We start from the raw sequence: 21,025 nt of genomic DNA on the forward strand, positions 1-21,025 counted from the left end.
CCCTTCTAGCCACAGAAAGCACAGCAGGACTGGAAAAAAAAACACACACCCCTGTCAGTTTTTCATTTAATGTGCTGCATATCTAGTTTCACTCTGATTAATTGAAGCTGACACAGCTCAAAAAACCCAATGAAGCCTTAAATGAGAAAGAACTAGCTTGAGCCAACTAGGACTTGGCATGGTGGAGCACAGTTAGGGAGACACTGGAGACAGGGAGCATGAGTGTGTCAGACCAAATCTTCAATGTCAAGTCCCTCACAGTTTGCTGGGCTCTGGCTCTGAACCAGTACTACCGTAGTCACCAGCTAAGTGGAACCTGTGACTTCTGCATATGCTGGAAATGACAATGACAGCAGCTTCCCCCTGGATGCAGGAAGTAAGTGGTTGGGATCAAGAACAAATGCATAAGCAGTGCCTCCAAACTCATGGTCAGAATCAAAATATTGATCCATGAGCCTCTTTTACAAGAGGTTCAATTGAGGTTAGTGGCTACAGCAGCCATTTTCACTTCTTTTCTTTCATTACCTTAATTGTACCTGGTCTATTCAAAATAATTTTGATTTCACAGGATGTAGACAGGCAGCCAGAGTAAACGGCTGCAACAACCAGAAATGTCTTAAGAGGCTGCAGTACCTTTTATTAGTAGAGGTATATTTCGTGGATGCTTCTTCCTCTTGAGGGCAGAATTCAGATCACTTCTTACAGGCACAGCACAGCCTTTATAGCTCCTAAAAACTGAAAAAGGGGTCGAGGTAATGCAGCTCAAACACTGCACTGGTTGTCTGGATGCACTCCACATTCTGAGAGGAGGAGGAGGTGCCTTGGAAGAGCAATTTGGAATGACTGAGATGTCATTCCCTCCTGAATGATGAGCAGGGTGCCCAGCTGCCTCCCCATGGCATCGTGTAGCACCCATGATCTGAGTTGGAGGAAGCCACTGTGAAGACAGCAGAGTGAGCTAAACTGACTGCTGAGTGCAGGCCCCTCTCCTGGGTGAGACCTGCTTATTTTGACAATAAGACAAAGATTCAAGCATTTGTACTGTAAGAAAGGACATCTGTGCTCCAGGGCCTCATCATACAGTGGTTTGAATGTGCTCCTCCAAGTGCCAGGAAAAGGGCACTTTATCCTTCAGATGTAGTCCATTAAATTAGGAAGTAGCCTGCCATAGGACTTTTTCTGTGGCATTTGAGTTCCTATGCAATCACAAGGACAAACTTCGGGGGTAAGAGAGAGAGAACAAGAATCCTGAAACCTAGGACACAGGCAGTGTTCTGGAAAAGGAGAGACCTGGGTTCTGAAGTCCTTAATCCTGCTGTTGGTAGATGCAGTGCCCAAGGAGCCAGAGAAGACCAGCAGCTCTGGACATGTCCTGTCACCTGCCAGCAGTGGTCTCCTCTTGCTCATTTTCCCTCCAGCTTCACCGTCTCAGGTTCCTCTCTGCATGCAGAAATCTGGATTAATGCCATCTAGGGCAAAGTTTGTGCTCCCTCAGGCACAGGAGGATCAAGGACTGGGTCTTTGGTTCTCTACATGGATGATGGTTCTGGTAGGCTGGAAATAATGACAGACAAGCCTCAGTGCCTGTCCTTCCTCCTCAGCCATCACCTGGCTGAGCCCGCACTGCTTCCTGGTGGCGGCAGGTGAGACCTGTCCACAGCTGCCAGATCCTTTCCGAGACTTGGGTGAAGGCTCCAGGGCACGTACCCAGAATATGATTTGATGCATCCAGGGAATTGAGTTGAGGACTGTTCCATGCTGTGGGATGCTCCTCATCATGTGCTGGAGTTAGATGTTGTGGCAGCTCCGTGATGAAATAATGCCATCTTTACACTTTGACTGCTTCCAAAGTCAGGGTAGGGAGCATCCTGAACACTGTTGTGTTCACATACCTCATCAAGGCAGGTAGTTTAAACCTGCTGACAGCAATGTGAACACCATGTACCTCAGATACCAACAGAGGTGGAATCTCTAAAGCCATGTCCTATATACCTCACATCCTGTCTGTGCACTGGCTTAACTCAAAAAATAGGCACAATGTTCCACTGCACTCCCAAACTCACTGTAAAGTCAAGTTCAGAAATTCACTTCTGATCTCCTGACAGTGGACTGTAATGTTACCTAGGGAAGTGCATATGAAAAGACCAAACATGTAATTTTTTCCCCCAGGCTCTTCTTCCAACTGTTCATGGCTTAGGAACTCCTTAAATCTAATAAAAAGTTAATTGAAAGCTGATCAACAGTAAAATAAAGATAGGAGTCCTGTAATAACTCCAATCAAAGCTTTAAAGAATAGAATATTTTCCTTCCTTTACTGCTTTACCTTTCCTGACAGTTATACATTTTCATTAATAAATATATCTCTGTAGTATTATTGATTGAAATGAAATTTTTCAAGATGTTATTTCTGCTAAGATGACTTCATCTGTCAGTTTTGCTCCTTTTCCAGTGTAGAGATATACGAGCAATGATCTGTAGCAGCTGTTGGTGAAGAAACAATCTGGAGTGCAGAAAAGCAGACACAATCTCACCACAGATATCAGCAGCACCAGTAAAATAGTCTTGTCAAAACTGCTCCTGATTTTTGAAAATCCTTGGAAAAACTAGACCATTCATCTCCATAGTCTTATAGAGGCTGTAGTGGTTTGCACACTGTCAGCCTGTCAGCACAGTGTAATGCTGCAGGCTTGAGCAGATACAAGCATTGTCTGTGCTTCTTGTATTTAGGAGGTTCCCCACAAAAGCCAGAGATTTCCTCCTGCAATGCCTGAACAATGCACCTGACCCCATCTCCACCCATCTCCCGCCCTGCCCTTTGAGATGCTCTGCACAAGGGAGGTGGCAAAATAACTGAACCAAGCTCTGAATTTGCCTGCAATCATTGATGTGTCTCTTTTTCAGATATGTGCATTGCCACTGCAATTTCTCTCCTCATGATTCTGATCTGTGCAATGGCTACATACGGTGCATATAAGGTAGGTAATTCATTATGTTTGGGGAAGACACAAATAAAGTGAACCACACAACTCTAAAGAAACAAAATTAAGAAAACTCTTTTCTAGCAATTGCTTCTTTACTTGTTTAGCTGAAAATTGGGAGAGGGAAAAGAAGTTGAAGCGGCAGCGGAACTGATTGCTTAGATCAGTGGTACCCCAGGGCACCCTGCTGCAGTTGTGTTGATTGTCTGCAGTTTCAAATAGGAGTAAGCTCTGGGCAAATGGTGAATTCAGAGAACTGAATCTTGTACCTATCGAAGTTAAGGGAATTTTTTTCCCATTCACCTCCCAAGCCTGTGGTTTGTTCCAGCATTAATCCTATTAATTAGAAAGGAAAACTATTGTGTGGTTTCTGAATCTCCTAATGTAACGAGTTGTGGGAGTTGCACAGCACATATGACTGCGGTAGAGCAGCCAAATTGCCTTGGCCAAAACTTTTGGCTGAATGTCATATTTCTTTTAGCTGATTTAATATGCCATAATGTCAAATATTCCTTAGATACCTGTAGAAAGACATTTATTCCTCTATTTTAACTTATGGCTGATGAGTCTCTAATTTATTTCCTTTTTAGCAACATGCAGCTTGGATCATCCCTTTCTTCTGTTACCAGATCTTTGACTTTGCCCTCAACACGTTGGTTGCCATCAGTGTACTCGTCTATCCCAGCACAATTCAGGACTACCTCCGTCAGCTGGTAAATCACTTGATGCTCACAGACCTTTGGGGGCTTCGGGGGGAAAAGCCTCTATAAGGTGGAGTTTCTGCCCTGTGTTTCTAGCCAGTGGAATCCTTCTCATACTGTCCTTGAGAAGTTCTTTCAGTCCTTGCCAGACTGAATTCAACTTCCTTGCAAGGCTACATTACTAACTTACTACAATATTTGTGAAAAGCTCGGAAGTTTTGCAATGGTGTGAAAGCTCTCAGCACCAGTCATTTAGAGTGAGATTCATATTGCAAGACATGGATGATAAATATTTACTTTTGCATTCAGAGTTATTGTGTTCATATCCAGTGGCTTATTTTTGGTACTATTTCAAGGCTATTTTGTTGCTCCTTTTAATTTATTCAGTAGCTATAACACGTTTAATTAGGCAGGAGTTTGATTGAGTGTAGGTTTGGTTTTGCTAGAAAATATTTTGGGTTCTGTCCTAGGGACATTTAGAGTCTCCCTTCTCGTTCTGCTTTGGCCAAACATCTATGGCCAGAATTGCATAAGCGTACAAGATATGATCACAACCCCCTAGAGCAAAGACAAGAGCCCACCAGCAGCCTCTGTCTCATCACAGGACCACGTCCCACATCCAGCAGGGTTCACGTGGAGTCGCAGAGCTCTGGAGAAGCCAGTGCTGCAAATGTCTCTGAAAATCTGCCTTGAGAACCTGAATACAGATTAGCTTGGCTGTGAACTTTGTTGTGTGGATGGAAAGCTGGCCGGTATAAATAACAGGTAATGAGAAACAGCAGGCAGATAAGTAGCCACAGAAATCTGCAGGAAGAGGCAATGTGTCATGCCAGTGAGAGCTGGGATGTGTCAGGAGCCTGTTATCCTTCATCTTACTTAACACCCCCCTGCATTCACAGCTGATGGTGCACTGGAAGAGAAGCAGAGGCACAAATCAAAAGGTTCTCAGATATATGAGTGGGAAAGAGCAAATTACAGCCGTGGTTTGGGAGTGCTACAGCTGGCACTGCCACTGCTGGAGCCTTGCCTGTCCTTTGCTGCTGCATCAGTGCCAGCCCTGCTCTTCTGGCAGCACAAGCATCTGTGTGGCTGCAGCACTCCCTCCACCTCCCAGAGCATGAGTTGTAACCAGATTTTCCTCAGTCTTGGTCACTGTGCAAGAACATGGTGGGGACAAAAACAGGCTGGTAAATGTTCACTTAAAAGCCTCTGCTCTTCTGCTGAAAATCTGGTGCTACATTTGAAGCTGACTCACTAGAAGGGCAAAGACCAGCTGTTCCCCTTGAAATGTGTGCTAAAACATTCCTTTATTTCCTTGCAGATAAAAAAATAACAAGTCGTTCTGTAGCAGAAATAGAGCAGGTTTTGGAAGGGATTTGGTGCAGCAGAGCAGTCTGTGGTCTGTACTGCTGCTCTGGAGTGCTGAATCTTTGGTTGCACACATCTTTGTCTTGCTGTTGTAAATCATATTCTGGGCTGGTAATGAAATGCCACAGGTCTTCAGGAGCACTAAACTGTCAGTGCTCCAAAGGGCAAGGAGGATTTCCAGGATAATAATAGGCTGATTAGCCTGACATTGCTACCAAGCAGAATAATAACAGAAGGGCTGGGGCTGAGAGGACGGTCAATTGATAATGGATTAGATCAGAAAAAAATTATTAATGACTGCCAGCACAGTTTCATGAGAAATCAGTCCTGCAGGCAAACTCATTTTCCTTCACTGACAAGATTACTGACTCCATCAATAAAGATGGGCAGGGGCATAATGGGCTTTGATGAGATGTTTGACTTCACAGCATGATGCTCAGAGCAACAATAAAGCACCAGATCAATACAGGATGTATCACATGGATTAGGAGAGGTTTGCTGGCAGACTGCAAAGGGTTGTGGTCAAGCTGACCATCTGCCAGTGAGTTTCTATTTTGAGTAGAGGAAGGTCTCCAGCAATCAGCAGTAGATTTCATGCTCCTCCCGACTTCCATTAATAATGTTGGACCCCAAGAGGCACTTCACAAAAGCTGATGTCAGCCATGGGAGAGCTTCTCCAGGCTCATTGTCTAGAGGGATTGAGTCCTTAGATGGGAGGCTGTGAGGAGGAATATAATCTGGCTGTTCTGTGTCATCCTCTGGAAGACCCTACCCTGCATTGCCCAGAGTGAGCACATCTCTGCATTTCCCAGTGGCAGTCCTTGTGACTTTTCCCAGCAAATTCACATCTGATGAAACCCGTGGCTGACACTGAGCTAGACTGCCTGAGAACTTGAGTTCAGCCACTCATGTTGCTACAGAGATAAATGCAAAGAAATGTAAAAGCCTGAGCAATACAGATGAGCATACGGTTTGACAACTGTGCCTGGGATGCAGTGACCCTGTAAGCAGCCTAGGGACTTAAGTGGCAAAACTAGAGTCCCTGGGTTGTTTTGCTGTTTGCAAAAATTGCTCTTGGGATTTGTGGACAGGAAAAAAAGAGCAATTAATAGTCAGGGAGAGGAGACTTCCCTTCTCTGTTGGTAGTGTGGATTTCCTTCATCTATTTATGGAGTCTATTTATGGTTGTACAAAAACAGAGCTTGAAAGTCAGAGAACATGAAGAAAAGTTCCTAAAAAAAACCTACATAAAAGCTGGATATATTGTAGTATGATGAGAGTCAATCAGCTTTTCCTGCTTCATTTACTGAGAAAGAAGACCAAGAGGTAGTGCCATTGGAGGTTTCATATGCAAAATAATGAGGTATTAAAAGGCTGTTTAAATTAGATGTAAGGCATAATGCTAATGAGCAGCTGGAAGCCAGTCCAAGTTAAGTTCATGTAGAAACAAGGATTAGTTTGTATTTTATCATTTATGCTGGAGATTAGTGATAGGGAAAAACTACAAAGAGCTGTGATGAATTTTGAACAGTTAATGTTACCTGTTCCAAAAAGTTTTGAAGCTGTTCTGCATCTGCCTTGAAGCTGATTATGCCTCCTGTGTCTTAGCTGTGCTGCCAAGCACAAGTGGCTCAACTGGAGCCCCTTGTCCCTTTACCTGGAAGGGCTACATCTGTTGGCATAAGGTTGTTACATTTGGTTCAGAGTAAGTCCCTCTGTCTAAGTGGGCAGGAGCAGAGGGAAGATGTGAAGGGCACATCCACTGCTACCAGATACTCAGACATGTGACAAGATGAAAATCAATGCAAGCAATTGCACCATAAATGCAGTGCCATTCGGGTGTGATCCTTCCTGATGGTTTGCAAACCCCAAGCCCTGGGGTTGTCTTGCCCTCACCCCCTTTTGCAGTGGTCTGCCAGGGTAGGCAGGAACAAGGATTGTGCTTCTGCCTGGCATTCTTACAGTTTCTCTTCCTCTAAAACGGCTTTGCATTTGGGAAATGATATTTTAGGGTGCACAGCTCCATAAGGTAAATGAAAAATCCCAACTGTTCTTCAAATCCATTATTGATATCTGGAAGAAAGTGTGCATTTGGTAACAGAATACATTTAGCAGTCTCAGAAGAACTTTTTGTTTGCTCTAAGGTAAGAAAAACTCTGTTTCTTTAACAATTTCTACTTCACTATTATCTGGTATTGTTATATAGTTACTTTGGTATCATACTATAGTTACTTTTACATCTGCCAGATGTCAGAGGGTGGGTGTTGAGTTACAGCAACTGTGAAACTCTCCATGTACTTTTAGCAAGATGATGAGTACATATCAACGAGCTGGTCAGGGCCATAGCTGAAAATGTTGCAATGGTGTTCACAGGGTGTTTGGTAACATCAGTCTATATTGGCTTCTTCTTTCCTAGGAGCAGCTTCTTTGGAAACTTCTTGCTGTCTTTTGATCCCAGCTGCACTCAGGCGTGCTACTTAATTGCCATAGATTGCAAGAGCATTTTAGCCTGAAGGGTCATGTGAAATAAGTAAATGTTACAAATTGTGCATTTAGTAAGTTTTGTGGCGATCATGCGATCAACGTTTCCAAGAGTTACGCTGCACATCTTGGTCATTATCGCTGTCATTTAAAAAGCAAAAATTTTTGCATACACCAAATCCAACATGTGTAAAATAAAAATAATTTAGTTCTTGGTCTAAGCAGAGGTCTAAAGCAGTTTGACCTAAAGCACATTTCTTTCATGTAGCCCCACTAAATCTTTGGTATATGGGCATTTTAAAGCCTTCAAATTAAACACTTCATCTTCTGTCATCTGATAGCAGCATATGAAATGGATTGAAGCAGAGCTGCAGAACAGGCTGGTCTGCAACTGAGTTATGCAAACTTTTTTTCTAATCAAAGTGCAGGACTGTGACAGTTAATCTAAACAAAATTTCAAAGTATATTAAGTAGCTTTACTGTGGGACTGCCTGCAATGCTGGTGCCTAACATTTCAGGTGGTATCGGTCATGCTTTTAAATTTATGGAGAAATGCCTAGAGAACATAAAAGAGATTAACCTAAAGAAATTTTTCCTATAAATTAAAGCTTAAACCCAAAATATCCTGACATTTTAAATGCCATTTTATAATTCCAAAGAAGTACCACTAACTTCATGGCAGAGCTTTAGAAATTCTACAGACGCGTTGCTGTTTTCTTTCAATTTTGTAAGATTTCAATACTTGGAGGGTTGTAACTTGGAATGACAATCCATACTGTATTTTAAAGTGGATTTTTTGTGATCCAAGGGGAAGTAAGACATGAAAGGTCATGCAAGCAGGCTGAGGGAATGACAAATGGCTTTAGCCTTTGTAATTTTATTCTTCTTGTGCATTTGTACGATACCAAGGCAGTAGAAATGTGCTTTCCATGCACATTTTAGAGTCTTTTTAAGTGTCTGATAAGGCTTTGATGCAAATAAGCAGTATTTTTTTTTTTAATTAGAAGTGTATCAGGTACATTATTATGCACACAGCCCTCTCCATGTCTGTGACAAGGTTATAAATGGAGCTTAAATTATGACTTTAGCATGCCAGTGTAACACCATTGCAACTACCTTTTTTGTTTGTATAGAAAATTTCATCATGTTCTGCTCCAAAATCACTCCTGTATTTCCAATGATAGGCTTAATTTTTCCTGCCCAGATGTATTTCAGTCACAGCTTCATCAAGCCTTGCACAACATTTGACACTGATCTTTTTCCAGAAGTTTCAGCACCAAGCCTGGTGCCTGGAACCTTCCCAGCAGCAGGATTTCAGCTATTAGTCTTCCCACAGGAGAGCAAACTCCCAAGACAGGAGCAGAATTTCTTGCCCCACCTCATGTATCCACATCAACATTTAAGTTCATTGCTGCAGTCAGTGAAGACCAGTGGTTTGATTCATCTGAACCACTCTTGGTGCCTGTTTTCTGTGGGGATTAATGAGATTTTGGGGACAGTTGCAGCCATGGGATGGGACCCCAAGGGCTAATGGCACAGTTCCAATGTGCTCCCTGTACCATGTGAGACTGGAGACACGTGAGCTGCTTCCTACTATCTTTCCTGCTTCTATGCTGAAGGTGCAGGTATCATAAATTGGTTTTCCTACAGCACTGAAGGGGTTTGTACTTGTGACTTAAGATCAGACTGCTCATAGGCTGGCCCAGCCCAGTTAGCAAAAAAAGACAAAGGGGTTTCTTCCATGCTGACCCAATGCTCCTGGGCTATCCATCAGAGAACTGGAAGCTTTGTCTCCCACACAGGAAGCCTGGAAGCTCCAGAAGAGTCTGACTTTAGTTTTCACATCCTGCACCAAGATCTTCCAGGCACCTGAGCATGGGGGTGACCATGGCATGGGTGCAGCACCCACCACCTCGCTGGGGCTGCTTCCACCTCTCATCTCTTCAGGACAGAGACTCAGAAAGCTGAGCCTGAAGGGGACAAACCTCAGAATTTGTTCCTCATGTGCTCTCCTGGCTGTGCTGAAATATTTGCTGAAACACTGGTGCTGATATAAGGGAAGGCCAGGCACTGCTGAGCAGCACACCTGCACCAGACTTGACCAGGCTTCATGGATCCAGCAAATGTTCCTGTTTTTCAAGGAAGTGAGAACTTTCTTGGTCACTTGCCTGCCCTCCTCTTGCCCCCATGCAAATCCCTTTTGAGCTGATGTCTAGAACCAGCCCATTTGATTATGGCCAAAAACACAGCATGCAGTCACCCAGTCTTTGACCAGTGACTGGTTCCCAAAAACCAGGTTCTTCTTTGGAGAACCAAAGTCTTAATAGGAATTTTTTATTATGTCCACAAACTATTTTGACTGTTTTTTAAATGGTAGATCAGTACTGAAAAAAATCATTCTGGTACAGATTTACTGTAACTGTCCTTTGCTGACTGGACTTTCTAACTTCCTAACTTACGGTGTCCCTTCTGCAAACAGGAGGGCAGGTTGGGCCATTAATACTTAAATTTTATGCATATAAAGTTTTTGTTTAACTTTTCAGGGCATTGTTTCTTTGCATATAGTCTTGCTTTCTTGGTCTCTGGGTGACTGCATCCACTATATTTAGAATAACCTTCTGTGGAAAAAAAAAAGCAGTAACTTACTGAATTATAGCAAGCTAGCTCCCTACAAAAGCTCTACCTCAACAAAGGAGATAACATGATAAAAACTTCAGCCATGGAATTCAGTAGAGGAACAGAAACATTGCTGTCAAGAAGCGGAAAATGTGCTTATGTAACATCTATCTGCAAACGGTCACAGCTGCTGTTGATGTTAACCACTCTGAACAGTTCATGGAAACGCTAAATAAAGAGCTATTCTCAGTAGCAGCTGTCCAAAAAAAAAGATAATTTCCTGATGCACTGGGCTGAGTGCTGGAATAAGGGTTATTAAGGGGTTACTCTGGATTTACACCACCATTGCCAAGAATACAGTTATAGCTCGGTCTACTTAATTGTCCTGACAAGGATGCAGAGCTGGCCTGGTTAAGTAATTAGACCTGTAAGGGAAAAGGGAGTTGTGTGGAAGGAACTATTGCATGCAGATATAATGAGCTACTGTTGCAGTGCAGTTATCTTTTGTGGAGAACAGCTCTGTCTGTGAACAATGGTTTGTTCTAACTGAAACAGGAACTTCTATCTTGCAGTATTTCAGAACCATTTGGAACATTCATTTCAAAGGGCGTGGAGATTTTAAGCAATAAATAAATACAGTAAAACATTTTTAGGGGCTGGTTTTCAGTCACTGATCCTGAAGTGTTTCGCAGCTCTAGATCACTAGAGCCTGTGCTAAGCATGAAGATTCATTTTGTCACCTCTTTCATGTATGTGGTAAGAGAAAGGCCTAGGGCAGATTTCTGCATTTCAACTTGAAATCATGAGGCCCCACGTAGGACCCGTGACTCCATGGGGCACACACTTAGCAGCACTAACAAGTGCTCCTAGAGAAGTAGTCTGAATTTAGCCAAAATAAGATGGAGTAGAATAGACTCAAGGTATTTTGAAATGTCATAAAATGTTAGGTGAAAGGATTATGCTGTCCAGTTTTTCCTGCTTTGACTTTCTGGAAAGAGCTGCCACTGTTCTTTGGCAATCAGTGCCAGTGTAATGATTACTCAGTAAGTACAAGATTTTCTTGCCATTTCCCATGGTGGAAGATTTCCTGCTGCAAAGCTCTCAGACTTCTGCTAGTTTGTGTCAGATACAAACCCAGAGGAAGAGAGAGAGCCCACACCACATCCAAAGGAAAAAGCAAATCCCTCAGCCCTCCAGGGAGCCTTTGGCAGCTGAGTGTTCACGATGCCTGTTGTAGGCACGCTGAAACTGGTTCTTGGTGGGGAGAGCTCTGGGTTTAGTAGATGACAGAAAGCTTTGTATGCTGTTAATTATAGAATGCACTAGTTGAATGGCTCTTAAATGACTTCTGAGATTGACTCACAGTGTTTTGCTTGTTTTTGCTTATGCAGCCCAACAATTTTCCCTACAAGGAAGAGATTATGTCTGTGAACCCTACGTGTCTGGTTGTGATTATCCTCCTTTTCATAAGTATCATTTTGGCTTTTAAGGTAAGTGCACTGTTGTGTGTAAAGTCCACTTCTGGTCATGGGTGGAATGTCTCTTGCTGGGAGGTCTGTCTTTAGAAGGGTTCTGGGTAACTACACCCCCAGCAGCCTGATATCTAAAAGAAACAAGGTTATAGACATAATGAAAAAGTTGTGAAAAATCTCATAGACAAACACAAGAACATATAGCCCACAATGGGGAAGTGTGATCCTTGTAGGAGGAACTCATGGCTTATGAATCCTTTGAAGCAGTGGACAAGGGAGAGCCTGTTGAAACAGACTTCTCTTTTTTTTTTTTTCAGAATGTGTTTGGCAGTGTGTCTCATGAAAAACTTTGAAAATCACCCTAAAATGTGTAGGGAGAAGACAAAAGGTCACATCACTGGCTATAGCTAGGGAATAAAGACAAATTATCAGTCTTTCCAACACTGTGATCCATGCAGTTCAGTGCATTCAGAAGAGAACTGGGAAGGGGAAGGAAATCTAGCCACATTTTCTTGCAATGTCATTCAAAATAGGGAAAATAATTAGCCAAGAAATCTTCGCAGGAGAATCTCATGGGATGGACTGACTGAACAAGGAAATGGTTGAGAAACTCAGTGGTAAAAAATTCTAAGTAGTGGGCACTGAGGAAGCATGCTCTTGTTTCACAAACACTGCTGTGGACTCTGAAGTAAGAATGACCACCTACAAAAGAGGTCTTGTAGCTGTTACAGATAGACCTGTGAAAATATTAGCTTAGCTCATTTCTGGTCAAACAAGTAAATCAAATGCTAAGAATGTTAAGAAAGGAATAGAAAAACCAAAAATATAAATTGTATCATTTTTTAGCCAGTTCTGATGCCCACCATCTCTGAAAGCATGACTTCCCTTCTGGTGCCCTGTGTCAGAAAGAATTTTGTAGAGGAGGTAAAGAAATCCAAGCAATCTCTCCTGGGAGGAGCACCATAAAGAACGGTCAGACCTGGCAACAGAAGGACATAGGGAAAGAGAATTTATTTGCAAACCTAGTGGGTGAGAGGCCTGGAGGTGGCAGGTACCAGGCAAAGAGGAGATGTAGCATCTCCCAGAGCAGCTGGAAAGGGCTCATGTGAAACCACCACATCCAGGCTGACTGTCCAGTGCAGCCCCCTCCTGCTGTGGGTCAGAAGTTCAAAAGGAGCTCAGAATAAGATCAGACAAATTAATGTAGGAAAACCAATCACCTGTGGCTCCTACTAGTACCCTGAGCATTGGACCTCTTGTAAAATATGCTGGTGTGTTTGCCCTTTTCTTGCACCCTTCTATGAGTTTCTCACAGCACAGTGTTGCTGTATTTGTATTTCTTATGTGGGACTTGATTTCAGATTAGTCTTGCTCTCTCTGCAAAGCAGTTTTGCATTAGATTAGAGAAGTCCCAAAGAGTCACAGTGACACCAAAGATGTTGCTTCCAGACAATGCATTTGGCATATGCAGGGAATGTTACTGTGGCAAAAGAGGTAGATTAGGTTATTGAAGCTACTTCAAAACTGGGGAAAGAAACCCAACAGATAGGGTGTATTAAACTGCTGTTGGAAGCTGTGCTCACTCTTCTGCTGTGATTTAGCAATAGAGTTTAGCTTTCTGGCCTTGTATGGTCACAACCATACAGCTGATTTTATTTGCACTTCTAAGAAATACGTGTGAATTTAATAAATCCATAGATTTTTCAGGTTCGACAAGGAATGTATTCTAAAAAATTTCTCTGATGCAACCAACAGCTTGTTTTTACCCCACGTGGGTCTGGTGTTTCATTGACTAAGTATGTCAAGAAAGCTTCAAGCTTATTAAAAAAAAAAGGCAACTAAAACTGGAAAGGCAGAAATGCTTACTACAGAGACAAGAAACCTAAAATTAATAGTGCCAAAGACTCATTTTGTTTTTAAGTGGTAAAACATGTTTTTTCCAAGAGTGTATATGGCTTATATAATGCCCATTCTAGCAATGTATTATCATATAAATGAGTCACAAAAAATGTGACTTACACAGAAACACATGCTAAATTCCAGTTAGCATTTTCATTTAATTTCTTATGTTTCCAGAAGAGCTGCTATGCAGATTTACAGAATCTACTCCATCAAATAAAAGCTGAACACACACAGATGCATCACATTTCATCTCTGATAGACTTAACAGATGGTACCGCATTTATATATTGAAACTGGAAAGATAAAATACATAAAATAATGTACACAGTCTCCTCTCCCTCTGGAGTTTAACTAGAAATAGGGAGAGGAACCAAAACATTGTGACCTAGGAAAAGCTACAGTAGAAAAAGCTGCATTCAACTGGTGGGAAATAGAAAGCAGAATCACCTAATTCCTCAGAAATATTAGGTATTATGACACTTTTGGTTTGGGTGAAGCTACATTCAGAGAAGAACACTACTGAGCAGAAAGCAAGATTATGAAGTATTAGATGCTGGGTTTGTGTCTTGCAGTCATGGGTTTGTGAACAAGAGAGGGTGGTAAGAAAGCCAGCTAATCACACGCAAGCATTTTTCTTTTTAGTCCTTATCATTTACTTGCATCTGAAGCAGGTAATGGGAATTTCAGGTGAACACTTTACAGAGTAGACCAAAGTACCATATTCCATTCACTGGCTTTGTGTAGAGACTGAACTGGAGTTACATACCATGAAACATAGATGTTCCCTATCTGGCTGAGGAAGGACATCCATCAGCACAAATGTATTTATATACATGTACACAGGACTTCAAATTGCATATAGCCAACACAGTGACTTTTGAATTGTGTCCTCTGCAGCTGGTTTGGAAAAGAGGGCCTTGGTTTCCTCCAGCCAACTCCAGTTTCTGAGACAGAACAATTGAGGCTTCAACCTCCCTGTCATGGGGAAGGCCCAAATGAGCTCAGATGAGCACAAACATAATAAGCCAGATTAAGCCTTTTCTCCAGGCTGCCCCAAGCACTCTGCAGCTTCAGAATATGGCCTCTTCCTTGGCCTTTCTCTTTCTGAACAGTAGGTAAGAAGAGGTAGCTGCCAGTGGGGCAGCCAAAAGATGTTTCAGTTCAGTGAGACAGGCTGGTCTTCAGCAAACTGAGTATTAGCTCTGTTCCCAATAATATGCCTATAAACTGCATGTACAAGGTATTGAGCCCAGCGGTGACACCACTCTGCAAGTCCTGGTGTCCTCAGCAGATGGGAAAGGATAAGAATGAAGTTCTGTGTTCACCCTGAGGGATTTGTTATCTCAGCCTGAGGGCATTCTTCCTGGCAGGGGGAGAGCCCTGACCTGCAACACATCACCTGGCATCTGCTGCCTTCCTGCAGGGCTGATGGGGCAGCAGCTGGGGCCATGAACACAGCCCCAAGAGCTGAGCTCTGATCCCCACTCCCAGGAATGGCCAGTACATAGCCACGAGGTTGCCACCTGTTCCACAAAAGCCTAGGACAAGTTCCACCACTGATGATGACAGGATAGTTATGGGAGAATCATCTCTAAAACAAGGGTCAGTTGCTTTAAATTGCATACCTTAGTGTGTGTGACTGTGAGCCAAGAGCTGATGTCCTGGCCCCTGTAAGGTGCCATATAAAGTGTTGCAGACCAGTGGTTTGGTTTAATATTATTAATTCTTTCCAATTACAGCCTTTCTTTCAGTTCTAAGCAGTTGTTCTTATACAACCTTTTTATACTCACATTCTAGTGTGCTGAGAAGATGATTTAATTCCAGATTTTATCAGCACAGCAACCCATTGTTTCTCTCTCTGTAACACCAACATGGGAAATACATGTGGTCAACTGATCTGCCATTAGCATCCCTTTGAAATCTTCATATAAATTTCAGTTTTTGTAGAGATCTTTATCTCGTTTTCACCAGTTACTGAAGCCTACCCCAGCTCTGTAAACAGAAAATTCAAAGCAGCTGGGGAGTCAAATGGGATTCAGTGCAGGCAGCTACTACCCTGAGGGGGCTCTGTTGGGTCTGTGGTGTTCACCCTGCACTTGCTGCCACTGAGGGGTTATCCAGAGGGCTGCTGTGACCCAGATCAGCACAGACTGTCCCTTGCTGTGTTACAAGAAGCAGCACAATGCCACAACCTCTGATTTCCACAAAGATGCTGGTCAGTCTTCTGGTCAGGCATCTGTTGAGCACAGGAGTTTTGTGGGTTTCAGATCCTTAGGGTCTCAAGTAGCTTCCCACCATCCAAAGGGGAAGACTGAAAGCTGGCTAGAAGTAGGCACAGTGCCTGTTTCTATATTCAGCCTTTTTACACACCTGTCCTTTCTCATGGTGGTTGTTTAGGGCTGCCTCCCCCAAAAGGTGTCACTGTCTGTCACCAGTCTGTGCTGTGGTAGGCAGGAGATCCACTCAGGGTGGATTAGGCTGAGGGAGGCCTATTATCTAGGGCCAATTTCAAATGTGAAATTAGTCTCCTGAGACAAAAATCAATATATTTATATACTGTGTGTCCAGCCACACATTTTAAAGCAGTATTTGAAACCTCAGCCAAGTCTTTCAGGAAAGAAAATTGGTAACTGAATCAAGAGCCCCATTTAACAGTGCAGCAGTATTGGTAGAAAATAATTATTAGGAGTGAGCTAAATAAGTTACAGGTTGAGGAAAACAAGTTTCTGTGACTTATGGTTTGCAGGCCAGCAGCACATGTCCAAAGCACTTGGGCAGGGACATGCTCCGAGCTGCTGCCACTCTGTCAGTGTGTCAGGGCCAGTTCCTTGGTGTGAGCTGGCTGATGACCTCCTTAATTCAAGGAACATACCTCACTCACTGAGAAATAGCCTGTGCATGCAGAGCTAGGGTTCAGAGCTGGGGAAGCTGTAGAGGTTCGTTGTGGGGTTAATTGTGTTTTATTCACCACATGGAATGAGAGCATTAAAAAATAAATCTCCCACTAGCTTCTCCCAGACAGGATTGTATTATCCAAAATAGGGTTTCCATCACTCTGGATTTTGACGGAAGGCATGTAGAAATAGTTTTGCAAATAGGTAGGCTTAATGTAAAGGGTTTCTTATAATGGCAGGTTGTGTCCCCACAGAAATGTGCTATATTCAGTCTCTTCTGCATTGGCTCTTATGCCTTTCCCAGACTATAGTATCTGAGCACTGAAAGCTAGTGAACTACTTATTACCACTTTAAATAACAATGACATTTTACTTAATTCTGGAAAAGATGCAGTTCTCCATGTGTGTGCCTTTACTTGTTTCAGTAGCCTGGGGTAGGTTTGCACAGCCCACAGCTTGGTCTGCAGAGCCTGTCTAATCTTCCCTTGGGATTTAGCTCACTCCAGAAGCCTTTTCCTCTCCCCATTTGATGGCCAAAAGTATTATCAAAGTCTGCAACAGCTGTAAGTCAATCCAGGGTCTGTAAGGTGCTGTGAAAAAAGAGGAACAAATTTACCAGATTTTAGCCAGCTCAGCCCTGGTGGAAAAAAAACTTCCTGCTCTGCAAGCAAGCCATCAGTGAGTCACGTGGCATCCTGAAAAACACAGCTCATGTGTGTCAGCTCTGGAGACAGAGGAAGCACAGGGCAGCTCAAAGGGATAAGAGGCTTTTGGAAGGCCATCAGTGCAAGTGAGTCACTAAAGTATGACTCACTCAGCGAGACACACATGCAAATTCAGTGCTGGCACTTTAATCTACATGTGTTATGTTTATGGAAGAATTTCTGAGCAGATCTACTAAGTAAAAATATAAGTTGGGCACTATCAAAACACAAAGTTCTCCTCATCACCATCATGTGTGATTACATGGGTGTCTTGGTTTGAAAGAAAACAAAGGGAAAAACCCTAATCTCCAACAATGGGAAGCAGAAAGCTCCAGAGAGAGCTGCTTTAGTCCTGCCAGCTGTGTTACTGACATCCTGCGGATCTGACTCCAGCTCCTCCACATCTTCCTGCCTCTTATCTTCCTTCCAGTCACTTTGCTCATCTCTGCTACTCAAACTAAAATCTCTCCTGCTCATGAAGGAGGTGGTGGCTATTTTGCCCAACCAGCTGAAAAAGTGGAGACAACTAGTTGCTTGACAGGAAGCAGCACCACCCAAGCTCCAAGAACAAAAGCAGTGAAGTTTATGATCTTGCAGTAGGTTTATTGCTGCTGTTACTGGGGGTTTTATTTTACCCTGAGAAAAAAAACCCCGGTACTTTTAACAATGTTTAAGATGTCAGAAATAACTTCAGATGTCAATAAAAGCTTTTGCTTTGGCAATTTTCTCTAGTCAGGCAAGAATACTAAGACCCCAGACCATTCCAGTCACATTGATTTAACAAGCTCCCTTTACATATTGAAAGCCACAGTTAGGTCTTCTCCCCAGAACCTTCCCAATTCCAAACAACCCCAATGCTACCAGTGTGAGGAATGACTGCATTACTCACAGAGCCCCCAGGCGTTCTCACAGTCACTGCAACCAGGGAAGTGACTGTCCCATGCTTCTATCCTGCTGATGTTCATATTTATAAAGAATGGAAATGCTCTGTCAGAAAAACATCCATGGTTTATTTTCTGCACAGAATAACAAATCCCTTTTCTTTGCAGGGTTACTTGATAAGCTGTGTGTGGAACTGCTACCGATACATCAATGGCAGAAACAACTCGGATGTGTTGGTGTACATTACCACCAATGACACTGCGGTAAGGATGTTAGATGGCAAACATTTGTGTAATATTATGCATTTATAGGATTTATTTTATGTTTCTGACTCTGTAGTTAACCACCTTAATTCCTTTGGCAGTCTTCATCTGTTGGTGATGTTTGGACTTGAAACTCAGGGGACTGGTGTGCAATGGTTGCAGATCATGTCTATTGCTAAAATGCTGGTTTTATTTTATGCATATTATCTATTAAAGAATCTGTGTTAATCATAAACTACAGTTTATCTCGTGGCCCCAGGAATGACCTCCAGTTCTGAGCTCTCCAGCTGTGTGATGATCTGGACTGTGGAGGGACTGATTAGGACTCAAGGATGCCATGGTCTACACCTGCTGTGAAATTCTGATTTATATATAGAAACTGTGATTTAGGACCCTTAACATCTGTTTCAGTGCTTTACAAAATCACAGAGAGGAGCTAAAAGGCAGCTAAAAGGCAGAGGTTCATTTCCCAGTGCATGATAGGGTTTGTATGGTAAGGAGACCAAATTAATACAAGATTGACATGAAAAAAATTAATAAACAGATTTTAACCTCTAAGTATGGAATGCATAGGTTCACTTTGTAGTAGTTTAGTGCTTACATGCACATTTGAAAGACATGATTGCTAAGCAATGTCTTGCTTTTTTCAGAAGGCACTGAAGGACTCTGGGAAGAGAGGGTCTCTGGAAAAGAGCCACTTCTGCTTGCAGTGGTGTTGCCATGGAGCTGCTCAGTTCCACCCGGCTACACACTGGGGGCTCTGTGCCAGATCAGCCCCTGGGGTGACCCAGGGCTGATGTAACAAGGCTCTTTACACCATTTACATAACAGAATGAGAGCAGCACGAACTTGGTCCTCTGGATCATCTGGGTAAAATTCCAGGATTGCCTTCCTCAGGTTTTCCTAACTGTGGGTGGTCTCCATGCACTGAGGTTTTAGACTGTCAGCTATAATCCTTTGGAATGAGTGATTCCCATGCAGCCACAAGGGCTTAGAAAACCATCATTACTTTTATATGAAAGATGTAACTCTTGCATAATTATTTGTCTTCTATACCTGAAGCTTTAAGAAAAACATAAGTTGTTTTACAGACCATGATCACAGCTGGCAACCAGGACATTTAAGTATAAAAACATGGATTTATTGAGAGCTAAGAAGTATTACTATTTTCTTCACTGGAATCTACTCTGAATAAAACCAGGAATTTTATGTGAAATAATTTTCATAGCGCTTTTGTTCAGCATGTAGGTAGTTGTAACTCAGCTTCAAACACTGTTAATTCTACAACTCACAGAGCAGGCTCAGCAGTGGGAGAGTGTCAGCTGGATTATCTGGGAAACTAAACTTTGTTTTTAAAAGTTACATTAAAACCACCTGCTTCACTGCTGCCTTCATAAAACAAAAGACTGTTTTTTAGAGATGCCTGGCTACCAAAGCACTTCTCAGTATTTTTGTATTGGTAATTACCAAATGTTTCTGTAAGAAAAGGAAACACTTTTATCCCATTCACAGATGACATTGTTGGACTGAGCCTTTAACTTTGCTTATCTTGCTCTTAAAAGACATCTGAAGCAAAAGCACGTTGTGAGAAAGGTTGTGCATTCCTAGCTAGGGCTCTGACCATTGGACTCTTCTTCCTTCCCCAGTATTTACACTTCTTTAATTTTAAGGTGAGAATCTGTCCCTGTAAGGTATGATGCATCTTTCTAAAGAAGTTCAATAAAATGACATTAAATGAGAAAGAGCTGTTTGGGAATTTATCAGCTAACCAAAAAAAAAAAATCACTCAAAATTTCCTCTTTGTGAGGAAAGGCTCAGGAGAAGGCAAGAGGAGAGTCACTAACAGCCCAGGTTTTGAATTATGTATTTGAGGTGGAGGCAAGCTTCATTCAAACCCATGTCTGACTACTTCTTTCTAGTCAGGGTGAGCACCTTCACCCTCAGGTGACTCATTCCATATCCATCTCTTTCACATGCTTCCCTGACAAACTCCATGGGCACCCACCAGCAGAGTGCACTCAGTGTTGTGATGGAGGAGCTGATGTGCTCCTGAGCAGCCTCTTTCTTGCTTCTGCTCTTTGCTGAGCTTCAGAAGGAACAACAGTGTGGGGGGTTAAATCCCCATCATTCTCCACTGTGAGTCAGAAGACAATTTTTCCCTCTCTTCACCCCCTGAAATCACAGACTTAAGAAGATTATCTATTTCTGCATGTATGTCTGCATTCCGAAATATACACAAACCCCCCTCTCCACAAGACCGTAAAAAAATGTAGGCGCAACACTGTTGGTTTGAAATGAAGCATGGAAGAAAAGGGCTTTGAAAGTGAAATACTGAGGACCTCTGAGAGGTTAGAGCTCTTGGGGAGACTTTCCAAAATTTTGAAATGCTGTGATGGGTCACTACAGTCTATGTAATTGTATAATATTCTCCCAACATTCAAGTGTACTTTTGTATTAAAATGATGGTTTTTCATTTTTATGAATGCCGGGAAACTTCTTTCAGCAGGGCATCTTCATACCAATATGCCTTTAAATCATGAGCTACAAGTTTCTTAACAAATATGAGTCAATCTCTGCCCTCTTTATTGAAATAAGTATGTCATTTTTAGAATCAAACCTGCTACCTGAATTCCAACAGAGCTGCAGGTCATACCTGCAGGGTTTGTTCTCATCTTCAGGGGTGTTTTTTGATATCTACTTGTCATCAGCATTAGCTAAAAGAACCTGTACAAATGGAAACAAAAATCTAAGCTTAAATATGAGA

General features: G+C 42.5%; 1 protein-coding gene across 1 annotated transcript in view; it reads left to right on the forward strand.

The window, feature by feature from the left end:
• The window catches only part of LAPTM4B (lysosomal protein transmembrane 4 beta), a 59,452-nt gene that overhangs the window by 22,146 nt on the left and 16,281 nt on the right, over positions 1-21,025 (forward strand). The window contains exons 3-6 of the mRNA XM_038127343.1: positions 2,902-2,975; positions 3,569-3,691; positions 11,536-11,634; positions 18,166-18,261. Of these exons, the coding sequence (XP_037983271.1) occupies positions 2,902-2,975; positions 3,569-3,691; positions 11,536-11,634; positions 18,166-18,261 (392 nt within the window). The remainder of the gene's footprint in view (positions 1-2,901; positions 2,976-3,568; positions 3,692-11,535; positions 11,635-18,165; positions 18,262-21,025) is intronic.

The sequence above is a fragment of the Motacilla alba genome, chromosome 2 (genome assembly GCF_015832195.1).
Source record: "Motacilla alba alba isolate MOTALB_02 chromosome 2, Motacilla_alba_V1.0_pri, whole genome shotgun sequence".
NCBI classification, from domain to species: Eukaryota; Metazoa; Chordata; class Aves; order Passeriformes; family Motacillidae; genus Motacilla; species Motacilla alba.